This window comes from Epinephelus lanceolatus, chromosome 5 (assembly GCF_041903045.1).
Source record: "Epinephelus lanceolatus isolate andai-2023 chromosome 5, ASM4190304v1, whole genome shotgun sequence".
Taxonomy (NCBI): Eukaryota; Metazoa; Chordata; class Actinopteri; order Perciformes; family Serranidae; genus Epinephelus; species Epinephelus lanceolatus.
The window spans coordinates 45110850-45137246 of record NC_135738.1 but is presented as its reverse complement, the minus strand read 5'-3'; the positions used below and the strand labels follow the sequence as shown (position 1 = coordinate 45137246).

Here is a 26397-nt window from a genome sequence, read left to right as displayed (position 1 = left end):
AAATAAAGCCTGAGATGGACAGGTGGTTTGGTGCAGTGTCAGTAGTGATGTGGACTTTGTGCCAGACTGTCGTGGTGAAGAGAGAGCTGAACCAGAAGGCAAAGCTCCAAACTTACTGGTCCATCTACGTTCTAACCCTTACCTATGAGCTTTGGGTAGAGACTGAAAGACTGTTATTGTGGATCCAAGCAGCCAAAATGAGCTTCCTCCAGAGGGTGGCTGGGCTCAGCCTTAGAGATGGGGTGAAGAGCAAGATACCCTGCTCCTTCCTGTCGAAAGGGGGGTTTGAGGTCGTTCAGGCATATGATCAGGATGCCTCTTGGGTGCCTCTCGTTAGAGGTCCAATTGGTAGATGGCCAAAGGGCAGACCCAAAACACCCTGGATGGATTATATATGTCATCTGGACTGTGAACGCCATGGAATCCTCCAGGAGGAGCTGGAGAACACTGCTGATTAAAGGGACGTTTGGAGTACCTTGCTCAGCCTGTTGCCCCTGCGACCTGGCTCTGAATATTTGTTAAGGGATTATTTATCACTTTTAACACTCAAAACCTGGTTGGGTTTTGTTTGATCAGAATTGATCAAACCACACCAACAACCCACTAACTGTAATTGGCTCCTAATTCAAATATTGTTCAATTCATGAGTATGTGACATCATCTTTTTTCCAACAGAGCCCAGCTACACTCAAACTAGTGAAAAGAGCACAGAAAAAATAGAACTCAGAGAATAGTGTATGACCCCAGCACTCACAGTAAAAAGCTGAATGGCCTTTAATGTCATATTCTTGATTCAAATGTCAGTGAGGTAGCCAGACCATTCATCCCTTGCTGTTAAGAGGCTGTAACCTAGTGACCTTGGTGGTCCCGCATCGACTGTCTGACAGCACCACAGTCCTTCATCAAGCTCTTTTTCATTTCCTCTGACCTATTTTAAATGCCAGTGTATATTTAAGCAGTCTGTTTGATTTGGCTCACTCTCCATGACAAGTCCTCTAACCGCTCAAAAGTTAATCATCAACAAGTCATAGATGTCAGGCCAGCTCACTGTTCACACACAGAAGGATTTCAACATTCCTTAAAGGCACCTCCCTCACTATTTCCTGCTTTAGGACAGGAAACAGAGACCTCCTCTAGTAAAGATGAATATATTTTTTGAATGGCAAAGAGGTCCCATTCTGAGCAACATGTTCCCATGTTCTTTCTGGATATTTGATCACATTTGAATCTGAGTCATTCCATGAAAATGGTACAATTTGAGCCCCTCTGACCTTTTTAGGTGTATTTTATCTATTGGGTCACCAAAATCTATTTTCAACAGCTTTATATATAGATTGAAATGTCTCCTTTAATAAATTGTAAAATACATCAAGTAAATTTTATCAGACACACAGACACACAGACAGACATCCCAAAAGCACACGTTACGTTATGTTTTGATGAGCTATTCAGTTAATGTATAACAGCAATGTTTTAATGTATAATGTGTTGTAGTTGTCATTGTTTTTCATTTGGGTTAATTAATTAATTAATTAATTAATTAATTAATTGTCAGTTCAATGGCAATGTATATCTATTGTCCTTCTTATGGTTACATAATGAAATACAATGTTTATAGAAAATCACACAGTGAATCTGAAATTTAAAAAACAACTATTTATATGTTAAGCTGTATTTGTCCCTTCAACCCCGTTACCATCTTCAACCCTGTTACCCTACTTTTTTATACATTATTTTTTAAGAGTTTATAAGTTATTTAATGTTTGTTGATTTCTGTCTGGAATGTTTAGAGATATCAGAAGATTACTGATTTTGGTTAAAATTCTTTAGTTAAAAGCATTTTAGCACAAATGTGAGATTTTATGTCATTTTTGTATTTGAAATTATTGAATTAGTGTAAGGGACATCTGATTAATATGAACATGTTTACTTCATTAGAAATAGATTTAATAATCCTTTTCAGACAGCTTCCATAGTGTACATAATGGGGTTGAAGAATAACAGTGCCCATATCATGAAATAAGGACCAATAATGATAGGGATTTGATGCCTGAGATGTGAAAATATGTTTTTCTGGTAGTTAAATATGTCCTTAATGTTGTAGGGTGTTCATAAAAGTAATACACTTTGGTAAAAAAATGTGAAAATGTCAAAGTCCAATTTGTACCATTCTCATGGAATGACTCATCTGACTTGTTACACTGGTCCCATATCAGTGTTGCTCTTTGGATCTGAGATATTCAGTGGCTGGCCTTGGAGTGATGCAGCAGGTGCACTGTGTGCAGCCGACACCTGCCGCTTTAACCATAATACTTATCTGCTCTGTTACTGTATGTGTGTCAATAAACCTGTAAGGGGAGAGATTATTAAGTACAGGTTGCTCAGATCCTTCTGAACTGTACAGAACCAGTGTGACATATTTGTTCCATTTATCTATCTGCACAAGTGAACTCAAAGAACAATGATGTAATTTATCTGTATATGCACATATCTCTAGTGATAAGTAAATCCAGTGGTTACTGTCATTTGTGCACAAGGTTCTTTATTTATATCTACAGTTTATCTGAAATGCTAATATGCTGCGGTGACGTGCGAAGTATCCCAACAGGGTATACAATACAGTGTCATCCTATCTAATCCAAATAGGATTTACCTTGATCAGATGGCACTGTTAAAGTAGGTGCATCGAGGCAAGGTTATCCAAACACACTGACATGGGGTCAATTCTGCATTAGCCTGTCTGCTAACTGCTGAGGATGAGCAGCATTCTTGAGGGAAGGATGCCTGAGTGGTGACAATAGCTGACTGGCTGATGACCTCACCTCCATCACATGACAGGGACTTGTGATTCAGCCATGTCATGTGAGGGTGAAAGGTCGTCGTGACGTGATGCGTTGTAAAGGGATTTCTAGGTCACTGGGCATGAGGCTTGGCATCGCTTCAGGCTACCAGCAGCGACTCTCTGAACATACCGGATTAAGGTTGCTGCAGATTATTTTAAAAACCTTCTGTGATATTAGTTGCTTCTACTGTCTTGTGTTCCAAATAGGATATTCTCAGTTAAATTCTGTTAAATTCAAGCCAGGTGAGCCCAATCAATTTTGCTCAAAATAAGAGTATTTTAATCAGGTTTCTTTAATGTGTAAACTGCCTCCACAGAATGAAATCAGTGGCTGTAGTATTTCCCAACTCAGCTTTTTAAAGTCATGCTCTGCCAGGTGTTAGTGGAGACAGGCGTTAAATCGATTCTGAACTTAAGTTCAAAACCCCCACAGGGTTACAAAGGTTCAGCCCTCTCTGTTAGAGCCACCCTGTGGGAGATCACAGAGTTCAACATGAGTCAGAGGAGAATTTAGGGAAGCAAAAGAATATTTTCAGACACGGAGGGGGGAAGATGAGATGGTGAGAGTTGTGGTGACTTGATGGACACTCTGGGTAGCGGAACATACTGTATGGTGGCACCGTCATCAGTTACTTACTTGCAAGTGATTTTCTGTGTTTGACTGTCGGGAATCCCCTTTATTACAGGACATCTATCAACAAAAGAAAAAGGAAAGAACTATCCATGAATACATGTGAATCTGTCCATGAGCGTCAACATCAAACCCCTAAACCATGCCCGCAGTGCAGACAGTACAGTATGAGTTCAAACACACACCAAGTGTTTTGGATATGACGGAGCAGAGGATTGGTCGGACTAACTGCTTGTCCCAACAGCCAGAAAGAGAGCGGAGATAGAGATAAGATAAAGTAGAGAAAGCAGGACTCATAAAAAGAGGACTAATAAAACAACATTCTATTAACTGACTTTAACCCTGCTAATGAATGTGACATTTTATAGTGGATTACATAAAGCTGGAGCTAAAAATATGCATATTTATTTGATGAATCTACTCATCATCCAACATGCTATCCACATATCTTCAGTGCTGAGAAACACTGTCTCCAGTGCAGTTTGGGTTTGTTTAATCATTAGTTGCTGTGCACTCTGACGATGACATAAAGTTCCTTAATCATATTAGCTTTTTGATTAGACATCACTAATTCCTGAGAGGCGGTTATGTCCTGATGGAGATGGCTGCAGTTACCTTGGTGAAGGACACGGTGCTTCTGCTCTCTCAGACATCCATAGCAATAAAAGCTACGCTTAGCTTTTATTACACAGACTTTTAGTTAATACTTAATGCAGGTATCATTGGAAAGTTTTAAGGCTGAGAAAGCAGCAAGAAAGCAGCCCATATCACTGTCTTTTTTTGGACTCTGTCTTTTAATTATTGCAGCAGGTTGGAACAAACAGCATGTGCTAAGAACATCACCTCAAACGATGAAATGCCTGCAGGAGATTAGAATATGCTGTCATCAAGAATCTTGTGCAAATGATCTAAAGTCCTTGAACACTTGTTACTCAATATTTGAAAATAAAATCAATGCACCACAACGGGTGATGGTGACTAAATAGTTATCTTTGGAGTAGTTCTGTACACTTAGCAATATTAGTGTCATGAACTTTGGACGCAGCAGCCACATCACTGTAGACTCTATCTCTCTGTGTTAAATGCAACCACTGTGGAGCTGCAAAAAGATACACTATCTATCTACTTTTGTGCAAATTGTGAAGCGACAACAAGCCAATGCGTACACTGGCTAATGACTTTTCTTGTTGTTGTTTTTCTTTTTTAGCTGAGCCAGCTGCAAATGTGTCCATTCCTCCTCAGGCTTCTCTGTTTTATGCTCATGCACAAGTTCAGCTGACTTCTTGGTGATTGAGAATCACAAGGCAGAGATTTAGAGAAGGAAAGAGACAGACAGGAGAGGTGTTTCAGCACTTTGTTTTTTCTCTCCATACTGCAGACTATCTTCCCAGCTTTGTCCGCCAGGGTTACATGAGTGTGTGTTACGTTTTAGCATTAGGCTGAGATTTCAGAGATCTCATACTGTACCGTGTTTTTTGGTGGGTTCACCTGGGAACAAGAGTGCCCAAGGCACGCTCCTTTGGGAAGCCTACGGCAAAGAACACATGCATGTACAGCCATGGGGGTACATCACCATGTACAACAATGGCTAACACGCACACACACACGTACATACACACACACATACACGCGTGAAGGCATAACTGCACATGCATGCATACACTAACATAAGCATGTGACCTGCAGTCACATACACACACAACAACCTCTGGTGGTGGCACTGTCACATAGCACAGTTGTAGGTATTGTCTTGTTTGTTTACTGTCTGGTTTCTGTCATTATCAGCTCAAGCTGTTGGCTATCCCTTGACCCCAGTTACATGAGTCATCTCTGTGATAAAAATATACAAGTCAAACTTTCTGACAGGTAGTTAAAACGCAATCAGTGTATGATTTGAATTTGTGTGTGCTGTATAGCAGAATGTATCTTCATTAAAAACAGCTAAACTAAACAGTTAGACTAATAACTACACTCTACTGAGGGAAACTAGTGTCTACGGTACAACAACACATGGAAAGACTCTGTCTGTAAAACATAGTAAAACAACAGCGTTCAGCTGTGTGATAAGAGATGTGGCTCCCACCTGCAGGATGGCCCCATAGAGGCGCAGCAGGACGCTCCTGGGCTCGTCTCCTACAGTGTCCACGCTGTCAGGGAGGCTGCACAGGAAGAGCTTGTTGCTCAGACCACCCCTGGATGACAGATGGTCAGACAGCCCATGAATATGGTCATCATTACACACAGATATTGCTTCAGAAAGGTTTCTGGGAATCTTACTGTAACTCTCACATCCCTCTTTATTACATGCTTTACAATAAAGTACAATAGTACAACAGGATACAATAGAACTTCCTTTATCAAATGTAGAACTACAGCCTCACCTTAACTAGCTCAACTAATGCTTATAATCTCTTACATAAATCATGGTCATAGTCTTGGTAGCGACATGTTGTGCTGTTTCACTGGTACAGCACAGAATTTCATAAGAATGAAAACAGCAGTTTTTAGAAAACAAGCCGAAAAGATTTTAATTTAAAAATCAACCAGTTATGTTAACAACTAAAACAGCAGCTGGGGGCAAATGAGATCAAATTTGCTACCATTACTGGCCTCCCATTGTCCCCAATACCATTTATAATGGGAAGTCCAGCTTAGAACAGATATAAACACCACATTTTTTAAAGAACATGAGCTCTAGAGTTCCACAGGTAAGACTGAACATGCTGAGGAACTCTTTAGTTCTTCAACCTGTCAACCTATTAAATCTGAGTATGGCTACCAGCCACTTGGTTATGGTCAGTGTACCTGGATCAAACACTGAATGAAACAGGAATGATTCATTTGTTGCATTGCACCTACTTTTCATAATGTGTGATGTGATTTGTAGCGTCTGTATGGTGGTTATGTCCTTTGGTAAAATGTTGTTGTGAATTTTTGCATTTATGTGTATTTATGTGAAACAGCTGATGTCCAAATTTATTCTGACAATAGAGTTAAAAGATTTATCATTCAATCGTTACTTATGAGGGCAGAGGGCTGGTGCAAAAATAAGAAGGCATGTCAAATAGTTTTTTAAGCACTGGGGAGTGGCATACAAAGATAAATGGTTACATTATATATTCATTTAGCACTGTTTTTTTTTTTAAAGAAAACATGCTGCATTGTTTTCTAAAAAAAAATGAAACTGTACAAACATAAATTATCATTGGATATTCAAATTTTCTGAAGGTCCTTGGACACATTATGTGTAATGAATGCTTCCGTTAGAGCAAAAACCATAACCATGACCTCAAAATAGGGATATTTCATCAAAGTCACTTTACTCTATGTCTCATTTAAAATTTAGCCAATACTAAACGGCATGCACAACAAGACTGAAAAACCGAGACTTTTTTAAACTTCAGAATTTTGTCTTCAGCTTTAATTAGAGGGTACATTTTACCAATCTAATAACTAATTTATGGTGGAGGGAGGGTCATACATTTTCACTTGGGGAGGCTCAAGGAATAATATTTGTAGCTCCAGGGAGGATCAAAATAATAATGATAATAATAATAATAATAATAATAATAATAATAATGATAACACAAAAAAGTCACACCCAGTCCTTAAATCAAATGTCTCCTGACACTGAATTTTGGTCTTACTCTGAAGGCTCTTGTAAATTATTCTGATATATAAAATGAAACAGCTGATATTCTGTGACCACTGTGTTTGCTGCCAGCTCCGGAATTTGTCTGAAAATATCATCATCACTACACTCTTTGTTTCAGGGGAGACTGCCTCTGATTCACAGCGAGTACAATACTATAGACATAACCTTTTTGTTATGAATATTTGGGGCGGGTTTACCCTTAAACGGTTTAGGCTACATCAGCCTTATCACACTAGCTTCTTCCAACTAGGCCTATATCCATCAAACAAGCAAGTGAACACTATGTACCTTATGATAGTGATGTGGAAATCGTCCTCAGCCAGGCTCTTCCAGGCTCCATGGAGGAACTCTCTGCACCACAGATAAGCCTTACGCCGGGTGTCCAGGTCGGGTTGGTCAAGTCGGGCCAGCTCCTTACAGTCCTCCTCGGTGTCGGGCTGAACCTGCAGGGCGTTCTCGTTCACAAGCAGACCCAGCGACATGGAGGGGGAAGAAGAAACCCCATTGATAAATTTGGTTTTCATTTTGGTTTTTCAAAAAATAAATATAAATATTCTGAGCTGAACACCCCGGTGAGCGAGCTGGTATTCTGAATAGTGTCGCAGGGGGATATATTGCGGTTATTCGGCTACAGATTTCTTTTCTCTCTGTGATTATTCAAAGGACAGAGTAATGTAGTTTGTTTTTTTCTGTTCTTTATTTTTCGTCGGTAGGATGTGAAGTGTCGCTCTAGCTTTGTTGTGAAGTCAGGTATCGGAGACAAGCTGCATCAAGATCTGCTTACTGGCAAGGAATGGATAAGAAGTAAGGGACGCGCCGATTTACATGGCTGGTGGGCTGGGCTGCGAGGCACTGGTCACATGACGCTTCCGAGCCCCTTCTCCTCCTTCATTGGTTGGCTCAGACACAGCCCTGCAGGACCAAAACAAACCCGGCGGTGCCTTCAGGGACCATCTGACAGACCAACACACTACAATTCTAACATTAAAATAATTAAAACAGCTATAGATTTGGGTAATATATCTTTCTGTTTTCTCCTTACATTGTATTTATTTTTCACAATAAAATTCGAAAAAAGATTGCGAAAGAAATAGTAAGAGTACAGTATGTTAGATTTAAGGGTATTTAAGGGTAGGATTCCACTTTGTAGCATTGCTTTCTTAGGAGGTTTATAGACGAATTCGGCGAGCCACTTGTGTATGCCGCCATCTTGCGGCGCCGCCATTGCTGCAGTGACATTTGTCAGTCATCAATTCGTTATGCTGTCATTGTGAACTGACTCTCTACAATGACAGCATCATGAATAGCTGGATTGATGATGTTAGGTGGTGGCCTCCGGTAACTGATGAAGGTATCTTAAATGAGTACCGATATTAATATAGAAATTAATCATTTGTTTGAGCGATAAGCAGGAAAGATTAGAGTAATAGGGAGATAACAGACTGTATCATTAAACACTGTAATATAACGTGAGCATACGTTACGTGTGCTGACGTTAGCAAGCTAGCAGCGTGACATTTAATCATTATGGACAGGCTACGTGACCATCACATCATATTGAAGGCGGTCGTCTAAAAGGTGATGTAAAATTTACCTGGTGATACCCAGCTCTGGTAATTTTGACCCTCAATCAGAGACCTGTAATTGCCGTTTTTCTGGTCATCGGAGGCCAGGCGATCAATAAAATATTCTTGAATATCTAAAACTTGGGTGACCATGTTTTGATTTCCAAAAAAGAGAACACTCGACCGGCCACAACATAGCCTACTTAAATGATACTCGCAGTTTACTCAAAGATGCCTTATAATTTTAATATATTTAAAATTTATATGTATGGATAGAAAATTCAGTTAGCCTATATTACAAAATAATATCTCTCAAAGACAGAAATTCGGATAGGCCCCAATAGGGGACATATACACACACTAGAGTGTGGCAGAGATGGGGACTCGAGTCATTGTGACTTGGACTCGAGTCGACTCGAGTCACTGTTTTGATGACTTGTGACTTAACTTGACAAAAAATAAAAGACTTGAGACTTGACTTGGACTTGGAAGTTAAAGACTCGGGACTTGACTTGACTTGAGACATGATGACTTGAATGACTTGAGTGTTATTCACATCATGTTTTCGGTTAGAATATAAAATTAATAAATTAATTTAAAAAATAATGTCGATTACCCGGTAGGAGCACAGGCTGAGAATGATTGGATCACTACCCTGTCAATCAGTCATGCCCTCTCTACGTACCTTACGTGTTTATTGGAGAAACAGGCCCTCTTATATCAGATAGGCATCAACATGTCAGCGGGAGCCGTACCGAGAGTTATCATCTTCGGCTTTCAGAATTACAACCATGACGGCAAAAGACGAACAGCACAGTACAAGACATGTGGCATAAACATCTCGGAAAGCCAGGCGACAACTTCAAACTTTGTTCATCATTTGAAGAGCCATTCTGCCAAGTAAGTGCTTGTCAATTAGCTAATATTATCTGGTTAGTCGGTAGTTAGCTAACGTTAGCTTGATACGATATGGGTGTGGGGTGGGGGGGGTGGGTCGGTTTGGTGGAACTTGTTTTTTAATTTATTTGCTAACATTAACCCCAGAAAACGTGAGCAAACATTCTGACCGTTTCATCACAAGACCAGCTGTACGTTTTATGAACGAGCAACACAGGGTTAAATGAGCTAAATGGGTGATTTTGGCTGCTGCCTTGGTTAGTGTGTGTGTGTGTGTGTGTGTGTGTGTGTGTGCGCGCGCATGCACGTGCATGGGGGTCGTCCCTGCAAAGTAAACATTGCAGCGATGAAGTCAATGTTTACTGACAGTTACTATCTTGTCTTTTCACTTTATTAAGATCAGATTCTGCAGGTAAAATTACAATAATAAGGTGACTTGACTTGGACTTGACTTGACCTGTTACAGGACTTGACTTGACTTGACTTGACATAACCTGTGACTTGACTTGCCCAAGAAAAAATGACTTGGGACTTACTTGAGACTTGAAGGTTAAGACTTGAGACTTACTTGAGACTTGCACGTGTGTGACTTGGTCCCATCTCTGGAGTGTGGCTACCAATCCGAGCCCGACGGTACCCAACGGTGGGCCGGGTTTGGTCAAAAATGTAGCTATAAATTGTATTCGGGCTCGGGTCGGATTCGGTCAGCTTTCAGTGAAAATGTAGTGTAAAAATAAATAAAATCCTATTGTCTGTCCTGTTTATTGTGTGGGCACTGTTATTTACGTGACAACACCTGAACATAACACACACAGACACACATTGGCTGTTTGTTTCTCCCTCTCCCCTCTCTGGAAGTCTCGGACCTCGCGCCTCCCGCTCCCGTCTCAAACACGGAGGTCTCCCTCTCTGCAGCTGAGCACCCACGGCGCACGCCCGGCCTGTTAAATAGCCTGTAACAACTGTGTGACACAAACTCAGCGCTTTGGTCATTAAATAATGTCGGGCTCGGTTCGGGTTCGGACAGAAATATGCTGCCCGTGCATAACCAGACATTATCATCAGTTAATAAAAACCCCCGGACAGGAGGTGAAAAGTGGATATGTCCGGGCAAAAGAGGACATTTGGTCAGCCTACGCCACTTGCACCTCCCCAGAAATGTAACCACAAATCGTGGCCAGGCAGACCTCCTGTCTATTTTTGTAAGCTGAAACCATTTCCCTCAGTGGAAACAAAGCTTTTATTTACTTTAATTTCACAGATAAGAAACAATAAATTATGAAGACAATAAAGCCCCCGCAAAATAGCATTTTAAGTCTTGTGTGTGATTTATCCTTTCGGGGATTTATACTGCAGGATTTATCCCGCTTCATATGAGCAGAGGCTAATTTATACAATGTCAAATAACATCAAACCTTGTGAGTTGTAATGGAGCCAAATTTTGTAACATTACCTTTTTTAATTTTTATATACTTTATTAATCCCCCTGAGGGGAAATTCAGTTTTTTCACTCTTTTCTCATTAACCCACAGGTCTGAAAGACACACACATGCACAAACAGGACCTATTCATGCACAACGTGGAGAGATGTCAGAGTGAGGGGGCTGCCTTGGTCAGGCGCCCCGAGCGGTTGAGGCGTTCGGTGCCTTGCTCAAGGGCACCTCGGCAGTGCCCAGGAGGTGAACTGGCACCTCTCCAGCCGTGTCCTTGCCTCTGGCAGAATGTGTTGCATCTGTGAGGCCGTTTACACGTCGCCGGCTATTTTCATAAACGGACATTTCACCGTCTCCGTCTTCAAAAAGATCTTCGTTTACACTTACCCATGTATATATACACAAGAGCATGCCAAACCTGTAGGTGGCAGTGTAACGAGAAGCTCAAGCCTTCCATGTATCCATTGTCACCATAGCAACATAGGTCGCACTTTTGACACAGGCGCAAGTTCCGGCGCATACTGTAACGTCGGCTGCCTATAACTCCGTTTATCTCCGTTTATCTCAGTTTACATGCAAACGCGCAACCGGAGTTTTCCAAAATCTCCACTCTGGCCGGAGTTTTTAGAAAGACTCGTTTTCAGAGGAGAAATCTCTGTTTGCGTGTAAACGAAGGGCACAAACGAAGGAAGATGTCTCCGTTTATCAAAATCACTGTGTACGTGTAAATGGCCTCTAAATCTGTCTGTTTGACAAGAGTTGTGCCAGCACTGATCGCAGCTGGCTAGGGTGGCTTAGATAGATAGATAGATAGATAGATAGATTTATTTGACCAAAAAATTAAATATACATGACAGACTGATCAATAAGACATACTCCATATATGATTTCTTTAAAAAATTGTCGAGGATTAAGTACACAAGAAAGCCAAAGGCTTATTTCAATTGTGGTCCTCAATTTCAGTCCAAGATGGTAGATTGACCAAGGAAACTGTCATGCAAGAGTGACATTAGACTTGAGTGTATACAGCAGACAATAAAACAACTACAAACACTAAAAAACAATGAATAAAAACATTAATGACATTAAAACACTGGCAAAACCAATACAAAAACACTGATGATGTCAGACTAAAAACAAATCAAACATGAAAACCACATTTGTGAATCTACAAATTATTTAGCAACCATTTCTTGAGATCTAATTTAAAACTCCTCTCAGCTGAGTTTGACTTAAGTGAGACAGGCAGCTTGTTCCATTGACTAGTGGCTGTTTATAAAAAAGTGTTTTCCCCATAATTCCCATAAATCTCATAGAGAGAATAAAATTGGTTAGACTGCCTCTAGTGTTGTGGGAGTGGTTGTTTTTTTTACTAAATTAAAATAGTTGAATAGGTAGGAAGGTGCAGATGTATAGACAATCTTATGGGAGATTACCATCTTAATTTGCAACACCCTTTTATCCACAGGGAGAGGATTTGATTTTTTAAATGCATCAAGATGTGTGCAGAGGGGCAACTTTAAAACAACTCTTATTAATTTGTTTTGAGCAGTCTGAAATTTGGATTTAATAGACTGTGAAGAGCTACTGTACCAGAAGGTGGCAGCATAATCAAAGTGGTATAACACCAATGCTCCAGCTAGAGTTTTTAAATTTGATATATCCAAAAATTCTGCTTTTCTTGCCAGGAATTTGGTTTTGTTGGTAATCTTAAGAGCCTAATGCCATATCTTCCCCTGATAAAATATGGTCTAAAACACATCCAAAGTAACTCACTGAGGATTTTGAAGAGATTGGTACCTGACCAATCTTTACTCTAAAATTAGGTGAATTATTCAATTTAATTCTTAACCCAAAGAGGATGGCCTCTGTCTTTCCTATATGAATGGAAAGTTTATTATCAGAGAGCCACCTCGCAACCTTTTGAACCTCAACATTCAAGGTATCTTCCACAACTACTTGGACTACAGTGGCTTCAACCACTTCACTGCTAAATGATATGCAATTGATGCAATTTTGGGGAAGGTTCGTACACTGTAATCTCCTACCTGTTGTCTTGGTCCCCAGTGGAATCTGCAGACTATTTTTTGGGTAATCCTTATTTGCCATGGAGATTCCCTGGTTCAGCAGCTAGTGATTTGCACACTACCAGATTTAATTTAAAAGATAGATAATTGTATATTTTAATTTGAGATCACAGCACATAGGAAAAATGAAACAGTACTTACTGGATGTAACTCCAGTTCTCTGAGTACCTGAGTAGCTGTCCCCATTGCTGAGGGTGATGAGCAGGATGTGACGGTGTTTTTTTGGTGTGTGGTTACTACCTCCTGATTGGGCAGTGAGTGTAAAGATCTGTCTCATGGTGCTGAGGCAGAGCTTCCATGGGGTAAATTAGCAAAGTCTGTTTGAGGGTTATGCATGTACTGGCAGAACTGGAGTAAGTTGTAGCTGCTAATTTATTCATTTTTTTTACAGTTTAATTTTGAAAATTAGATCAATCAGATGTTTATTGGCACATTGCTAGGACTTGTTGTCGCCAGTGGTGTTGTTGGGCCTGGGCATCCGAGGCTTCAGCCCCAATGTTTTAATAATAGCCCTGGATCTAAATATATGCGCTATATGTATATTTCAAAAATAAAAGTAGGCCAGCTGTTGATGGCTAACCAACCAGACATCATGTTGATTGGCAAACAACAGAAGAAGGCAGTGGTGATAGAGGTAGCAATCCTGAGCTACAGTAACGTCATGAAAAAGGAACACAAGAAGCTTGAAAAATACCAAGAGCTAAAAGAGGAGCTAGAAAAGATGTGGGGAGTAAAGGCAACATTGTTACCAGTGGTAATCAGAGCACTAAGGGCTGTGACCCCCCAGACTGGGAGAGTGGCTCCACCAGATTCCAGGACCAACATCTGAGGTCTCTGTCCAGATGTGTGCAGTCTTAGAAACCACTAAGATACTGTGTAGAACCCTCAAACTCCCAGGCTTTTGGTAGAGGGCCCGAGCTTGAGGAAGACACACCACCACCCTCCATGGTAGGGTTGGGAGGGGGATTTCAGCATTCAGCATTCTTGATTCAGAGTAAACTGATCAATTTTTTTGTCACTGGAAAGTAGTGATCTATGCATTTTTATTAAGTTGTACATAAAAAGCTGTGAGATGTATATGATGGTAGGGGATTTGTAGGGGAAGTCATTCAATTTTTTTTTGAAAGATAAAAAAAGATGTTGGTCATTTGAAGAAAAAATGTAAAGTTAGACCCTTTGGGGCAAAAGGCCCCCCATCAGACAGGGGGTGAAAGCCCCCAGAGGCATCCTTCCTCAAATTATTATTTAGTTAGATTTTTTCATTTATAGTATTATGTGACTTTATATAGTCCATATCTACATATAGTACTAATATAGTTTCAACAGCTTGCTAGCATTATAAGCTAGCTAGCTAGCAATCATTAGCATTGCTCGCTATCTAGAATTTGTCAAATATTTTAGCTAGCTTGCTGGAGGAGGACATCCTGAAATAGAAGCGTAAACCCTAAGGAAAGGCTAAAGGGCTTCTAAATAACTCACTGATGGGTCACGGTTGGGATATGAGTTTGTTTTATTTAGTTAGATAGCTCATTTTGAGATTGAGGGCTTCTTGCCCTGGATAGGGGTAAGATGTCCCTTTACAAGATTTTCATTTTTGTGCTATAATAAGTAAATTGGCTATGTTGCCGATTTATTTCTCCACGCAGTGTGTTGGCAACAATCAATCAATCAATTTTATTTATAAAGCCTAATATCACAAATCACAATTTGCCTCACAGGGCTTTACAGCATACGACATCCCTCTGTCCTTTGGACCCTCACAGCGGATAAGGAAAAACTCCCCCAAAAAAAACTTTAACGAGGGAAAAAAACGGTAGAAACCTCAGGAAGAGCAACTGAGGAGGGATCCCTCTTCCAGAACGGACAGATGATAGATGTCATACAGAACAGATCAACATGATAAATTAACAGCAATCCATATGACACAATGAGACAGAAAGAGAGAGATGCAGGACAGTAATGATAATAGCTTACAACAACATTAATGAAAGTAATAATATTGTAATTATAATTCTGGCTACTGTGGTAGGCTACAATATGTTGTAAGTATATATTAATATCTGATAGTATACATATGTGACAATAATCATGTGTATAACAACAGTAGAAGTATGACTAATGATAACAGCAGCAGCAGGAGGCATTTGGCAGGACCACGGCAGCAGCACAACCACACACGTCACACTATCCAGGCACTGCTGTGATATAAGTTAACCTGAGAGACAGTGGAGCACAAAGGCTCTGGAGAAGAGGCCGAGTTAGTGACATGCAGTACGGTACTCGAGTTGAGGGGGGATGAGGGAGGATGGCATCCCTCTTGAAATAAAAATGGTCAAAATCCAATCCATTATACAGATCTTGTTATCAGTCACTTCATATAGTGAGGAATAATATTATTACTATTTTTCTATTATCTTAGATGTAAATATTGCATGTTTCTTTCAGGTAAAACACATTTTTGACTTGTGAATGAGTCAATGGAATTTCTTGCAATAATGAAAAAATACTGGCACTTACGTCCGCCTGTCACAAACCACATGTTTTGGACAGCTGTGAAGTGACAGAATGTCCCACCATCATGGTTCTTATATTAACAGATTCCAGAGAGTCTCCCCTCTTCATATATGGCAGAATATTTCTACTTCCAACTTGCTATGGTGAGATACATGTAAAAATGTAAGAATTTAGTAACACAGATTTTTTTTTCATTGATATAAAAATGAATAGAAAATACAGGCACACAGAAGAACATGTAATGATGGCAAATCTGGTTAGCCCAGACTGTCCTGAAAAAAAACAACAACAACAAGATATAGCATGTGTATGTAGCCTTTATAATGACTGTGATATGAGCTTAAAAGTAAAGGCAGGAAAAATTCCCCAAAAAGACCTAGGCCCCAAATGGTTAAACAGTGATATTAAAAGGAAGGTGAGAAATTATTTTCAGCCCCAAAATTATTTTATCTTCAGTGGGGGTTTTTTAAAAAAAAAATCCACACTTGAATGTTGGGCATTTTCAGGAAAATATGTAGTTTTCTTAAAAATCAACTGGAAGAGTAATGTCATGTGCTTGCATTAAGATTTTTTCATTCTAACAAAACCACAATGAGCTTGTTTTCTTCACATAGAGGATAACTATGGCCAGCAAGCAAGGGCAAGAAATATTGAGAACAAAAAGCATGACTATGAAAATCTCTGGAAACTTTTATGAGATAGGGGAGAGTGGGGTAGACAGCCATAGAACTGGTCCTATGTATTTTGTATTATTTGTATTTTTATATATTTTTATATTTTAAGTTTCAAATTGCACTCCATGCCCTGAAGTTGGGAGTTTTAACCCACAATATTTGTATTTGTATGAATTAAGGTCAACATTTTTCCCAATTTCTTTTCATTTTTTTTCATGAAGGGGTTCTTGTTTAATTTATATGATTTAATCAATCACAAATAAAATTAACCCTTAGATACCAGTTTTGATCATATACCACTAACTGCTTTTTTGAAAAATACCCTATAATTCAATATTCTAAAAGCAAAAGAGACTTTGATCATTATTAGTATCATCGGTTGACCCATCTGAAGAAATGATTTTGCACTTGTCCTGTGCATTTGACCCTAACTATGTAAGAGCAGTGGTGGTGTTATGGCAGACCCTCTGCGCTATCATCAGCACAAATTATGTCCCCATGTGATAAAATCCACCATCCCCCCGATTTTTTTTTTTTACAACTTGAGTACTGTAAGCTAAGTTAGCAAGACGCAGTAACAGGACATGAGTGTTAGCAAAGGTGAGAGAGAATGCTGGAAACACCCTCAGTTGTCACTGTCTGCTGAAAAATGAATTTAAAGACTGCACAGTGCTCCTGCGTGCTGCAATGAGAGTCCACGTGCGCAAGCTGGTAGAAGAAAAGACTGGGACGTCTTCTCAAAACATGACCCCACGTGAGTGTTGGGCGGGGCATGTTTATGAGGCATTCCAAGTCCCAGAAAGCCACACATCTGCCACATTCCTACCTCACGTTCAGTCAGAAGGCCAAGGAAGTTCAACGTCTCTTAAGGACATAGGCCTACTCAATGCAGGGATGCAATCACACTAAATACACTAATACACTAAATTAGGCTATATCATTATATTATTACCCATGAATTAATGTAAGGACTTTACAGTTTGAAGGACTGTTTGTCATTTATGAGGGGGGGCAAGTCAAATGATTCTTTTTAAGCACTGGGAAGGCTCAGAGGATGGCCATACAAATTTAAATGGTTGTATCCTGTATGTATTTTACTGCTGATTTTTAAAGAAAGCATGTCTTCCAAACTCATTATTTCTTTATAACTGCAAAATGTACACCATTTATCATAGCCAGAAACTGTAAAAACAGAAATTATTGTTGGATTTTCACATATCCAATAGTACTTTGTCCTAGGAAGCTTTGTAAATACACCCCCATATGTTTAAGAGTTGCTCCTAGTGATGAAATTCTAAGGAAATTCTTAGAATTATGACCTTTTCTTAGAATTTCCTCTTAAAGTTAGGACTAGGTCCTCCTAAAGATAAAGGTTATTCACAAAGCATCTTAGACCTCAAAAGAGAGCTCCTAAGGTGAAAAACTATTAGAGGGACTTTTAAGAGGCTTAAGAGTTTCTTTTTTTTTTTTTTTTTTTAAAGATATTTTTTTGGGCATTTTGCCTTTAATGGACAGGACAGCCAAGTGCGAAGAGGGGAGAGAGAGGAGATGACATGCAGCAAAGGGCCACAGACTCCTAAGCAAGGACTCCTTACTAAAAAAAAATAGGCTAAGTTAGAAGTGCTCTGAAAGGATTCTTAGAATGTTTGTGAATATGACCCATGGTGAGTGACCAATGTTTCTTTTAGAAAAAAACATCACCAAATCTGAACTTAAAATAATGATATTTCATTAAAATCACTTTATTAGACATTGAATTTAAAATTTGGCCCAAAAAATAAACGGTTTGTAAGAATGAACCAGCATGCATAACGAGTTTGAAAAACTGAGGCTTTTTTCAACCCCAGGAGCTATATTCACAAAGCCTCCTGTTACTGCTCCTAGTGACAAATTTCTAAGGAAATTCATAGAATTGTGACGTTTTCTCAGAATCTTCTCAAAGTTAAGACGAGGTCCTTGTAAAGATAAGTTATTCACAGAGCATCTTAGCCCTTAAAAGACCTCCTATGGTGAAAAACTGTTAGGAGTAGAGAGGAGGACTTTTAAGAGGCTTAAGAGTTTCTTAAACAGAGGAGAAAATGGTGGAAGGGGTTAGAAAAAAACAAACACTCCAAACACTGGATGACAGTGAGTAAATCAAATGCTACAGATTAGATCACAGGGGGTAATATGTATGGTCGATGTCATTAGGGATACGCACACATTTCCCACCAAACACAGTACCGCTATATCACCAGAAACAAACAGTATTAAGATATCTGGAAAAACTGGAAAAATGCAACAGTACAGCAGTGATGACTTGGGTCTGTCTCAGCCTTCCATCAGCAGAGTGATCATACAAACAATGACATCACTTTCACAGTCAGCAGTTCATTTCATTTCCACTGGGTGTCCACACCTTACAGGCTCACCGAAGGGTGTGTCCGTGACAACCAATCACATCTGTTAAAAGAGTGCATCATACCTAGCAACAAGGCCAACCACACCTCCTAACTAAGGTAAAAGTTTGTGTCCCATTCTTGCTCAGAGTTGCCTTAACAACTTTCCTCAATCACTCCTAAGCTGGGACTCCTTATTAAAAGTTGTTAGGCTAAGTTAGGAGCTCTCTGGGAGTATTCTCATAATGTTTGTGAATATAGGCCCAGGATTTCATCTTCAGCTTTTAACTTTTAACTTTCAAACATCAAAGGGTAAGATTTTAAAATCTAACAACTAATTAATGGTGGATGGACAGCGATGCATTTTCCACCAGTCACTCAGGGAGGCTCAAGGACAAATATTTGTAGCTTTAGGGAGGGTCAAAAAGAATTTTTTTTTAAAAAAAGAGAGGAAAAAAAAAGAAAAGTCACACCCTCCTCTAATAAGTAAAGAAAAGGTCTCTTAGTTGGTTGAGTTGAGGTGTAAAGAATCAAAGAAAAAAAAAACTTAATTAGTAGGAAAATCTTGAAAATTAAATACGGAGCTCAACCCCAGATCAAGTGTATGTTAAACAGCTTTGAATGTCATCTTCTGTATTGATATTGTTAAATGTGGTATTGTTGTCTCCGCCCATCTCTGTCTTAACTTTCGTAGTTGTTATGTCATGTGGGATGTATGTTTGTTTGTATTTTGCTTTGTTTATGTTTTTTTTTGTCTTTTGTCCTGATGTGTGTTTGTTTTTATGATGTTGCAAATGGAGTTACTGAGATGCAAGACAAATTTCAGACCTGTTCTGACAATAAAGTATCAATCAATCAATCAATCAATCAATTTTTGAAGCTGAACCAATGAAATATATTTGCAGAAAAAATGACTTAGATGATTATAACTTGCCAATAACTCACTGTCAATCAACTAATACTTCCAGTTGTACTTGTATCTACTGTTGGGTATTTTGATTTGTGACCAAATATCATGTTTTGTAAACTTTTTATACGTTTTGTGTGCAAAAATCTTAATCTTTCTTTCTAAGAAACTAATTAATGCTGTCAGATAAAAGTAGAGGAGTAAAAAGTACAATATTTCCCTCTGTAAGTAGCAGTACAAAGTGTCACAAAACTCAAGTAAAGTACCCCAAATGTATGCTAAGTACAATACTCGAGTAAATATTGGTAAATATTACACTGATTTTTCTGTCAGAAAATGAGCACCTCTTACACTCAACGTGAGCTTTCTTTTTTCTGGCTATAGAAAGAAAGGCAGTGTGGAATTTGTCACCAAGGCACAGACACAACTTTTATATACGCTACCTGAATAAGGTGATATGTCATGGAGTCCCCCTTGTACTTCATTACCTCATCTTAAAGACTGTAGCATTAGAGAGAAAATGCGAGTCAGATCTAAGATGAAATTTAACATCTCACAAAGAAGCTTTAGGACAAGTAGACTAAAATACTCCCTCTGAGGTCATAATGGAGATCTACACTGCTTTTAATGACACCAACCAAATACCAAGATATGATCTGTCTCTGGGAATTTCTTTGAGCTTGTTGCTCCAGGAAATGTGGTCTGTTTGGATTGGACATTTTGTTTGTCATTCCTTCAAGCCAAGCCCACAGGCAGACTTGTGAAGGGAACGGTCAGGATCAGCAGTGGAAAGAAGATCCCAGAGGAGGATGCCATGGGTTTTTTTTGCACACCCAGACTGCCATCTACTGGTAAAAAAAAATGCATCACAAATACAATTAAACCTTTCAGTTTGTTATAATTGCTAAGACGTATTTCTTGATATGATGTTCCATCTTCCAGAAGTCTAAACAAACTCATATGACCAAATGTCTTACAAACTTCAATGTCAGAACCAGGGTCCCCACTCATGACATAATAATCTTACATCAGACAATACACAAGCTATCAGAGACACAGATTACATGACTGTTTGTTACAAACTGGAGGGATCACTTCAAAACACTGCTGCCAAAATGTTTACAATGTGTTTTCAGAGAAATAATTTGTAAAATCACAGCACCGACTATTGAGATAACCCTTTCAGGAATAACCTGCTGAGAGAAATTCAGCACTGTAATATACTGCATAGCTCTTACAGTGGAGAAGAGAATACTGCTGTATGCTGCTGGCCTTTGCACTGTCACACTGAAAAAACATGTAAGGAAGAGTACATATATGTATTTCCAGTAAATTAACAGTTTTTCTCCATTGCATGTGCACGTGCACAAAAAAATTGAAACTATGCACAAAGTTCTGAAAACTTGAAGCTCATGTATCACCAACAAAACTCTAGCCTGCTAAACTTTGAGTACAATTCCGTGTTAAAGTTAAATAGAAATTCTAAATCACACCTTTGCACAAAGCTAAGCACAAGTAGCATCATTTCGACACACAAGGAGCAAAACATCAGCCCAGATTTGCATAACAATACACTCATTCTCAGCCACACACTTTTTGCAAAACACCAAAGACACATCTCTACATTAGATGCATCATTCAAAACTGAAAACCTGTTTGTGTTAATTTCTTAACACTGCCACTAAAACACCACACTCAATTGGCAATTACCTGAACTCAGAATGTACATGTGACAACACATGTAACCAATCAGATCACACAGACGACAGCTTCAATACCATGAAAAGGAGTCAGGTTTGCTCTTTGGTGTGCACAACAATGGAGGACAATTTGGGGGAAAGAGTTAGAGGAAGAAGTGTTTGAGGAAGAGGAGGATGAAGAAGAGGAGAAAGGGCACAGGTGGAAAAGAAATGCTTTGGCCAGATGCACATTAGAGACAGGATGGACAGTAATTGCAATACTGTATACTGTATTTTGTTTATGTCTATGTTCATCTTCAAGCTTAGTCATGCTTTTGTCCTCTCGCGCCTTTACTACTGTAACACACTGGTAACATGCCTTAGTAAATCTTCAGTAACTTGGCTTCAAGTAGTACATAATGGTGCAATTCGTATTCTAACTGGGACTAATCAAAGGTCCCATATCACCCAAATTCTCACCTCCCTCCATGGGCTGCTAGTTAACTTCTGAGGTGATTTTATAATGCCTGATTTGTACTTTTTCATTTGTGACTTTTGTGTTAGATTTCATTTTGTTCTGTTTTTGCCTCTGTACACACTATTTTCCTTCTACCATTTTTTAAATATTGTACTGTTATTGTTGTCTTAATTTCATGCACTTTTATGAGGCACTTTGTAACCTTGTTTAAATAAGTGCTATACAAATAAAATTATATTATCATTATTATTACAGTTTTTCTCGACTGCTTAGACACATTTCTCGAAACTAAGCTCCATTCCTCAAAACCCTAAACACAAATCCAAAACTGCACACTCAACTCCCCAAACATCAGACTTCCAGGTCAAAACCAAACGTTGCCTTCACACATCATACAATAGTCCAGAAAAACACACACACTACAACATAGTCTTAGACACTGCGGAGATCAATTCATAACACTGCCACAAAAACCTAAAATAAATACTGTTGCTTCTGGTTCTCCCCCACAAAATCTCTTTAAATGATAAACACAATAGACAAATGCTTTTACTTTTTTATTCATAAGGGAGGAAAAAAAGAAGAAAAACATATTTACACAAAAATATAAATATAGAAAATGGCAAAATAAAATGGCAAATACAGAAAATATTTCACTCTTGTACAGCATCGCGTCTCTGGTCTGGGTCAGGCCAGAGAACCTCATCCACATCACATGCAAAAACAGAAGTGGGATGGGATACTGTAACTGTAAACCATCCTTTTACTGTAACAAAATGGGAGCCTACAGTAATTCCACATTACATACTGTAACTGAGATGCATACAGAATGATAGAGCAACAGTTACAATACTGTAAATATATACATGCTGTACAGTACTGTAAGAGCTCATGGTACAGCAATCTAAAGTAGAGTACAGTAGAGAGCAGTATGTTCATAAAATATTATTTTCCTGCCTGAAAGTCCATATGATGGAGGCAACAGTGAAGCGGCTAAGGTTTGGCTGCACTCGTTGCCCAGCCTCCCTCATCATCAGGCCATGCACAAGGACATGGTCAACAAGAGTGGCACGAATTTCATCACTCACTACTTGTCTCCTCGGCCTCGGCCTCCCTCCTCCTCTTCCTCCTCCTCTTCTTTGACCTCTTCCTCTTTCTTGCCTTCCAGGATCCATTGTTCTAAAAAATGAACTGACCCAGGGCCCTTTTAGACGTTCTGATTGGTGTGTGAACAATTTTGTCTCGTAGTGTTTTCTATCAGGTAATTGTGTGCTAATTGGGTTCAGCCTTTGCTGACTGAGTGAACAATATCGAATGCTTGTGCTTTCTGAATGAACACAAGGTGCAGGCAATGATAATTAAGGGGATTTGTGTGCACAGTTTTGCACTAAAAGTTAAACTAATTTGAATCATGTGTGTAAACAGCTCAATACAGTTGACAGTTTAGGGAAATGGGTGTGTCTTTTGGGAGATGGCATTATGCATTAGGATATTTAGTTCATAAGTCTGGTAATAGTGTGTAAGCAATTGAGAAAAACTGTATTATTACTATTACTATTATTATTACTATTATCTTCAGTTCTGTATTGTAAAGAAACAGATTTTGTTTCCTCATTGCATTTGTGTTCATATTTTGAGCATGGTACAAATGAAAATGCCAAAGACATACAGTAATAGTGTTTTTGTTCTTAGCATACATCATTAGAAAACTAAAATTGTTTTACATTTAGCACAGCTCTGTGCAGTTAGTGGCGCAAGAACTATTTATTTGGTCCTTGTGTGTGAAAGATGGAAGCAAAAGTATCCTTTTAAGAAGAGCTCCAATAGTTTTGAATGTCGTGCTTGTTTTTGCAAGGGATGCAAGATGTTCTGTATTTTGTGTGTATGTTTTCAGTTTGTGCGTGTGGAGTTTCGATAAACTGCCCTCGTTTCACCAGCTGTGTTTTTGCAACAGTGAAAAACTGTGTCATGTTGGAAGCCAGTGTTCCAGTGAACAAAGTGTGCTAAATGATGCAATTTGTGCTCTCAGGTTTGCAGAGATGTGATTTAGAATTCTAATTTACTTTAGCAGTCTAGACTTTTGTTAGTGCTACATGAGTTTTCAGAATTGTGTGCATTTTTGGTTGTTTACAATGGAGAAAAACTAAAAAAGGTAACAAGGCATTCTTCTTCTTCTTCTTCTTCCTCCTCCTCCTCCTTCTCTTCTTCTCGCCTTTCTCCTGCATTAGTTAGGATGTAGCATTAAGGCCAGTGTTTTCCAGGTGAACAAAGTGTGCTTAATGCTCCAATTTGTACTTAAAAGTTCGCAAAGATGTGATTTAAAATTACTGTTTGAGTGAAAACAGTGGATTGGTGCTTGGCGTTTAGCAGCCTGGACTCTTGTTGTTGATAGATGGGTTTTCAGATCTGTGTGTATAGTTTCTTTTTTTGTGTGTGTGCACAATGGAGAAAAAAGAGTTGTATTGAGAGTGCCTGTTTTCTGGAGAAATATACATTGCAGGGAATGATTTATTTGGCAACTCTTGGGTAAGGTCTTACAGAAAGAGTTTTTAATATTGAAACGTGTAAAAACAGGTAAATGCTGCTTAAAGTTTTGGACATGTGTCTTTCTCATGTTGGATGACATTATGGTTTGGGATGTTCAGTGTAATAGACCCAGCTGTAGTGTAAACGCGACCGAGAAACACAGAAACTGCTCTTCTCAGGGTCTCCAATGACATCATGATGGCCTCCGATGCCGGTAAATCCACTATCCTGGTTCTGCTTGTTCTCAGTGCAGCCTTTGACACTGTTGATCATCACATCCTTTTAGACAGGCTGAGGGACAGGGTAGGAATCTCAGGGACCGCCCTTCATTGGTTTAAATCCTGTCTGTCTGATCGATCCTTTTCTGTGGCTGTTGGCCCTCATAAATCATAATTTGCCCCCGTTTCTTGTGGGGTGCCCCAAGGTTCAGTGCTTGGGCCTATCCTCTTTACGCTATACATGCTTCCTCTCAGAGATGTCATCAGCAATTTTGAAGGTATCTCATACCATATGTATGCAGATGACCTCCAGTTATATTTTTCTTTTAACCCTGATAGGACCGATGGAATTGACTCACTGTACGATTGTATGAATGTAATTAAGGACTGGATGGCTTCTAACTCCCTTCAGTTGAACGCAGCTAAAACTGAGATTTTAATTATTGCACCTGACGCCTCAGCATCTAAAGTGGCCAGCTGCTTAGGGTCCCTCAGTGCAAATGTGCGCCCCAAGTTGAGAACCCTTGGGGTCACATTTGATCAGGCCATGCTCTTCGATGACCACATCAAAACTGTCACTCGCTCCTGCTTTTTCCACCTCAAAAACATTTCCAAACTCAGATCCATGTTAACTTATTCCGAGCTAGAAATGATCATCCATGCTTTTATTTCCTCACGTCTAGATTACTGTAATTCTCTTTTCACCTGTCTAAATAAAACTTCATTAGACCGCCTCCAGCTGGTCCAGAACGCTGCTGCCAGGCTTCTGTCCAGATCTCATAAGTTCACTCACATCACTCCAGTCCTGGCATCCTTGCACTGGCTCCCTGTTAATTTCAGGATCCAGCACACGATTCTAACCATCACATACAGAGCCCTCCATGGTCAAGCACCTGCATACTTGACGGATCTGGTGTCTTTTCACTGTCCTGTCAGGCCACTGCAGTCCGCTGAAGGCCACCTACTTACTGTCCCTCACACAAGATTAAAGACGAAAGGTGATAGAGCCTTTAAGGCTGTTGCACCGAAATGGTGGAATGCACTACCTCATGAGCTGAGAGCGGCCTCTTCCGTGGACATTTTTAAAAAGCAGTTAAAAACACATCTGTTTAGGCATGCGTTCCATTAATTGTCCATTGTATCATCTCTGTATTTCGCTGCACTTTACTTTATTTGTTTTTGTGTATTTTGCATTGTTTCTGTTATTGTATTTTTTGTATTTTATCTTGTGAAGCACTTTGTGAGTCCTCTCACACCTCTCTGTGAGAAGTGCTATATAAATAAAATTTACTTACTTACTTACTTACGCCTTTAAATATGTCAAGTGCAAATAAACACATTAAAATTGTTAAAAATGTAAATTAAAATGCATGATGTTTTGTACAGAAAAAATAACACCTTATCTCATAACTGCGACATAAGATCTCGTAATTATGAGATCCTGATGTCGTAATTATAAGATAAGGCGTCAATTTCTTTTTTCCTAGTCAGTGAAGGCAATGCACCTCCATAGTGTAGTGCAATTTGCGGTGCTAAATGTAATTACATAAACACACGTTTTCTGTAGGCCTACAAATGTCTTTATTTTGCATGTTGTTGTATGGGGCTATAAATGTAGCCTTCTTATATTCTAGAGGCACATTCCTGGGAAACACGTCCCCCCTTGGGTGGGAGGGTCTGTCTATTATTCCAAATCCAATCTCATTTTAAGACATACAGCATGCAAATAAGCCATAATAAGACAACTTGTTTTACATATTACCAGCAGAGGGCGATTCATTTACTTGCCCAAATCCGCTTGAGGTCTTATATTTTCTCAACCCTTTCTTTTTTTCCAAATATCAACACCCGCCCGCCGGTGAAACACCGTGGAACAAAACGTGCAGCCCAACGCATTTTGATGACGCCATCAC

At 39.3% G+C, this 26397-nt stretch overlaps 1 protein-coding gene across 4 annotated transcripts in view; it reads right to left on the bottom strand.

Annotated features, from left to right (window-relative positions):
- chka (choline kinase alpha) overlaps positions 1 to 7937 on the bottom strand; it is a 43165-nt gene extending 35228 nt beyond the window's left edge. The window contains exons 1-4 of one of the 4 annotated variants that reach the window (XM_078168264.1): positions 7417 to 7556; positions 5557 to 5665; positions 4941 to 5001; positions 3480 to 3533 (exon numbers count right to left, since the gene is read on the bottom strand). In XM_078168264.1, the coding sequence (XP_078024390.1) occupies positions 3480 to 3533; positions 4941 to 5001; positions 5557 to 5573 (132 nt within the window). In that variant the 5' untranslated portion in view covers positions 5574 to 5665; positions 7417 to 7556. The other 3 variants (XM_033634976.2, XM_033634977.2, XM_078168263.1) reach the window with 3 other exon arrangements.
- Between the last annotated feature and the right edge of the window lie 18460 nt (positions 7938 to 26397).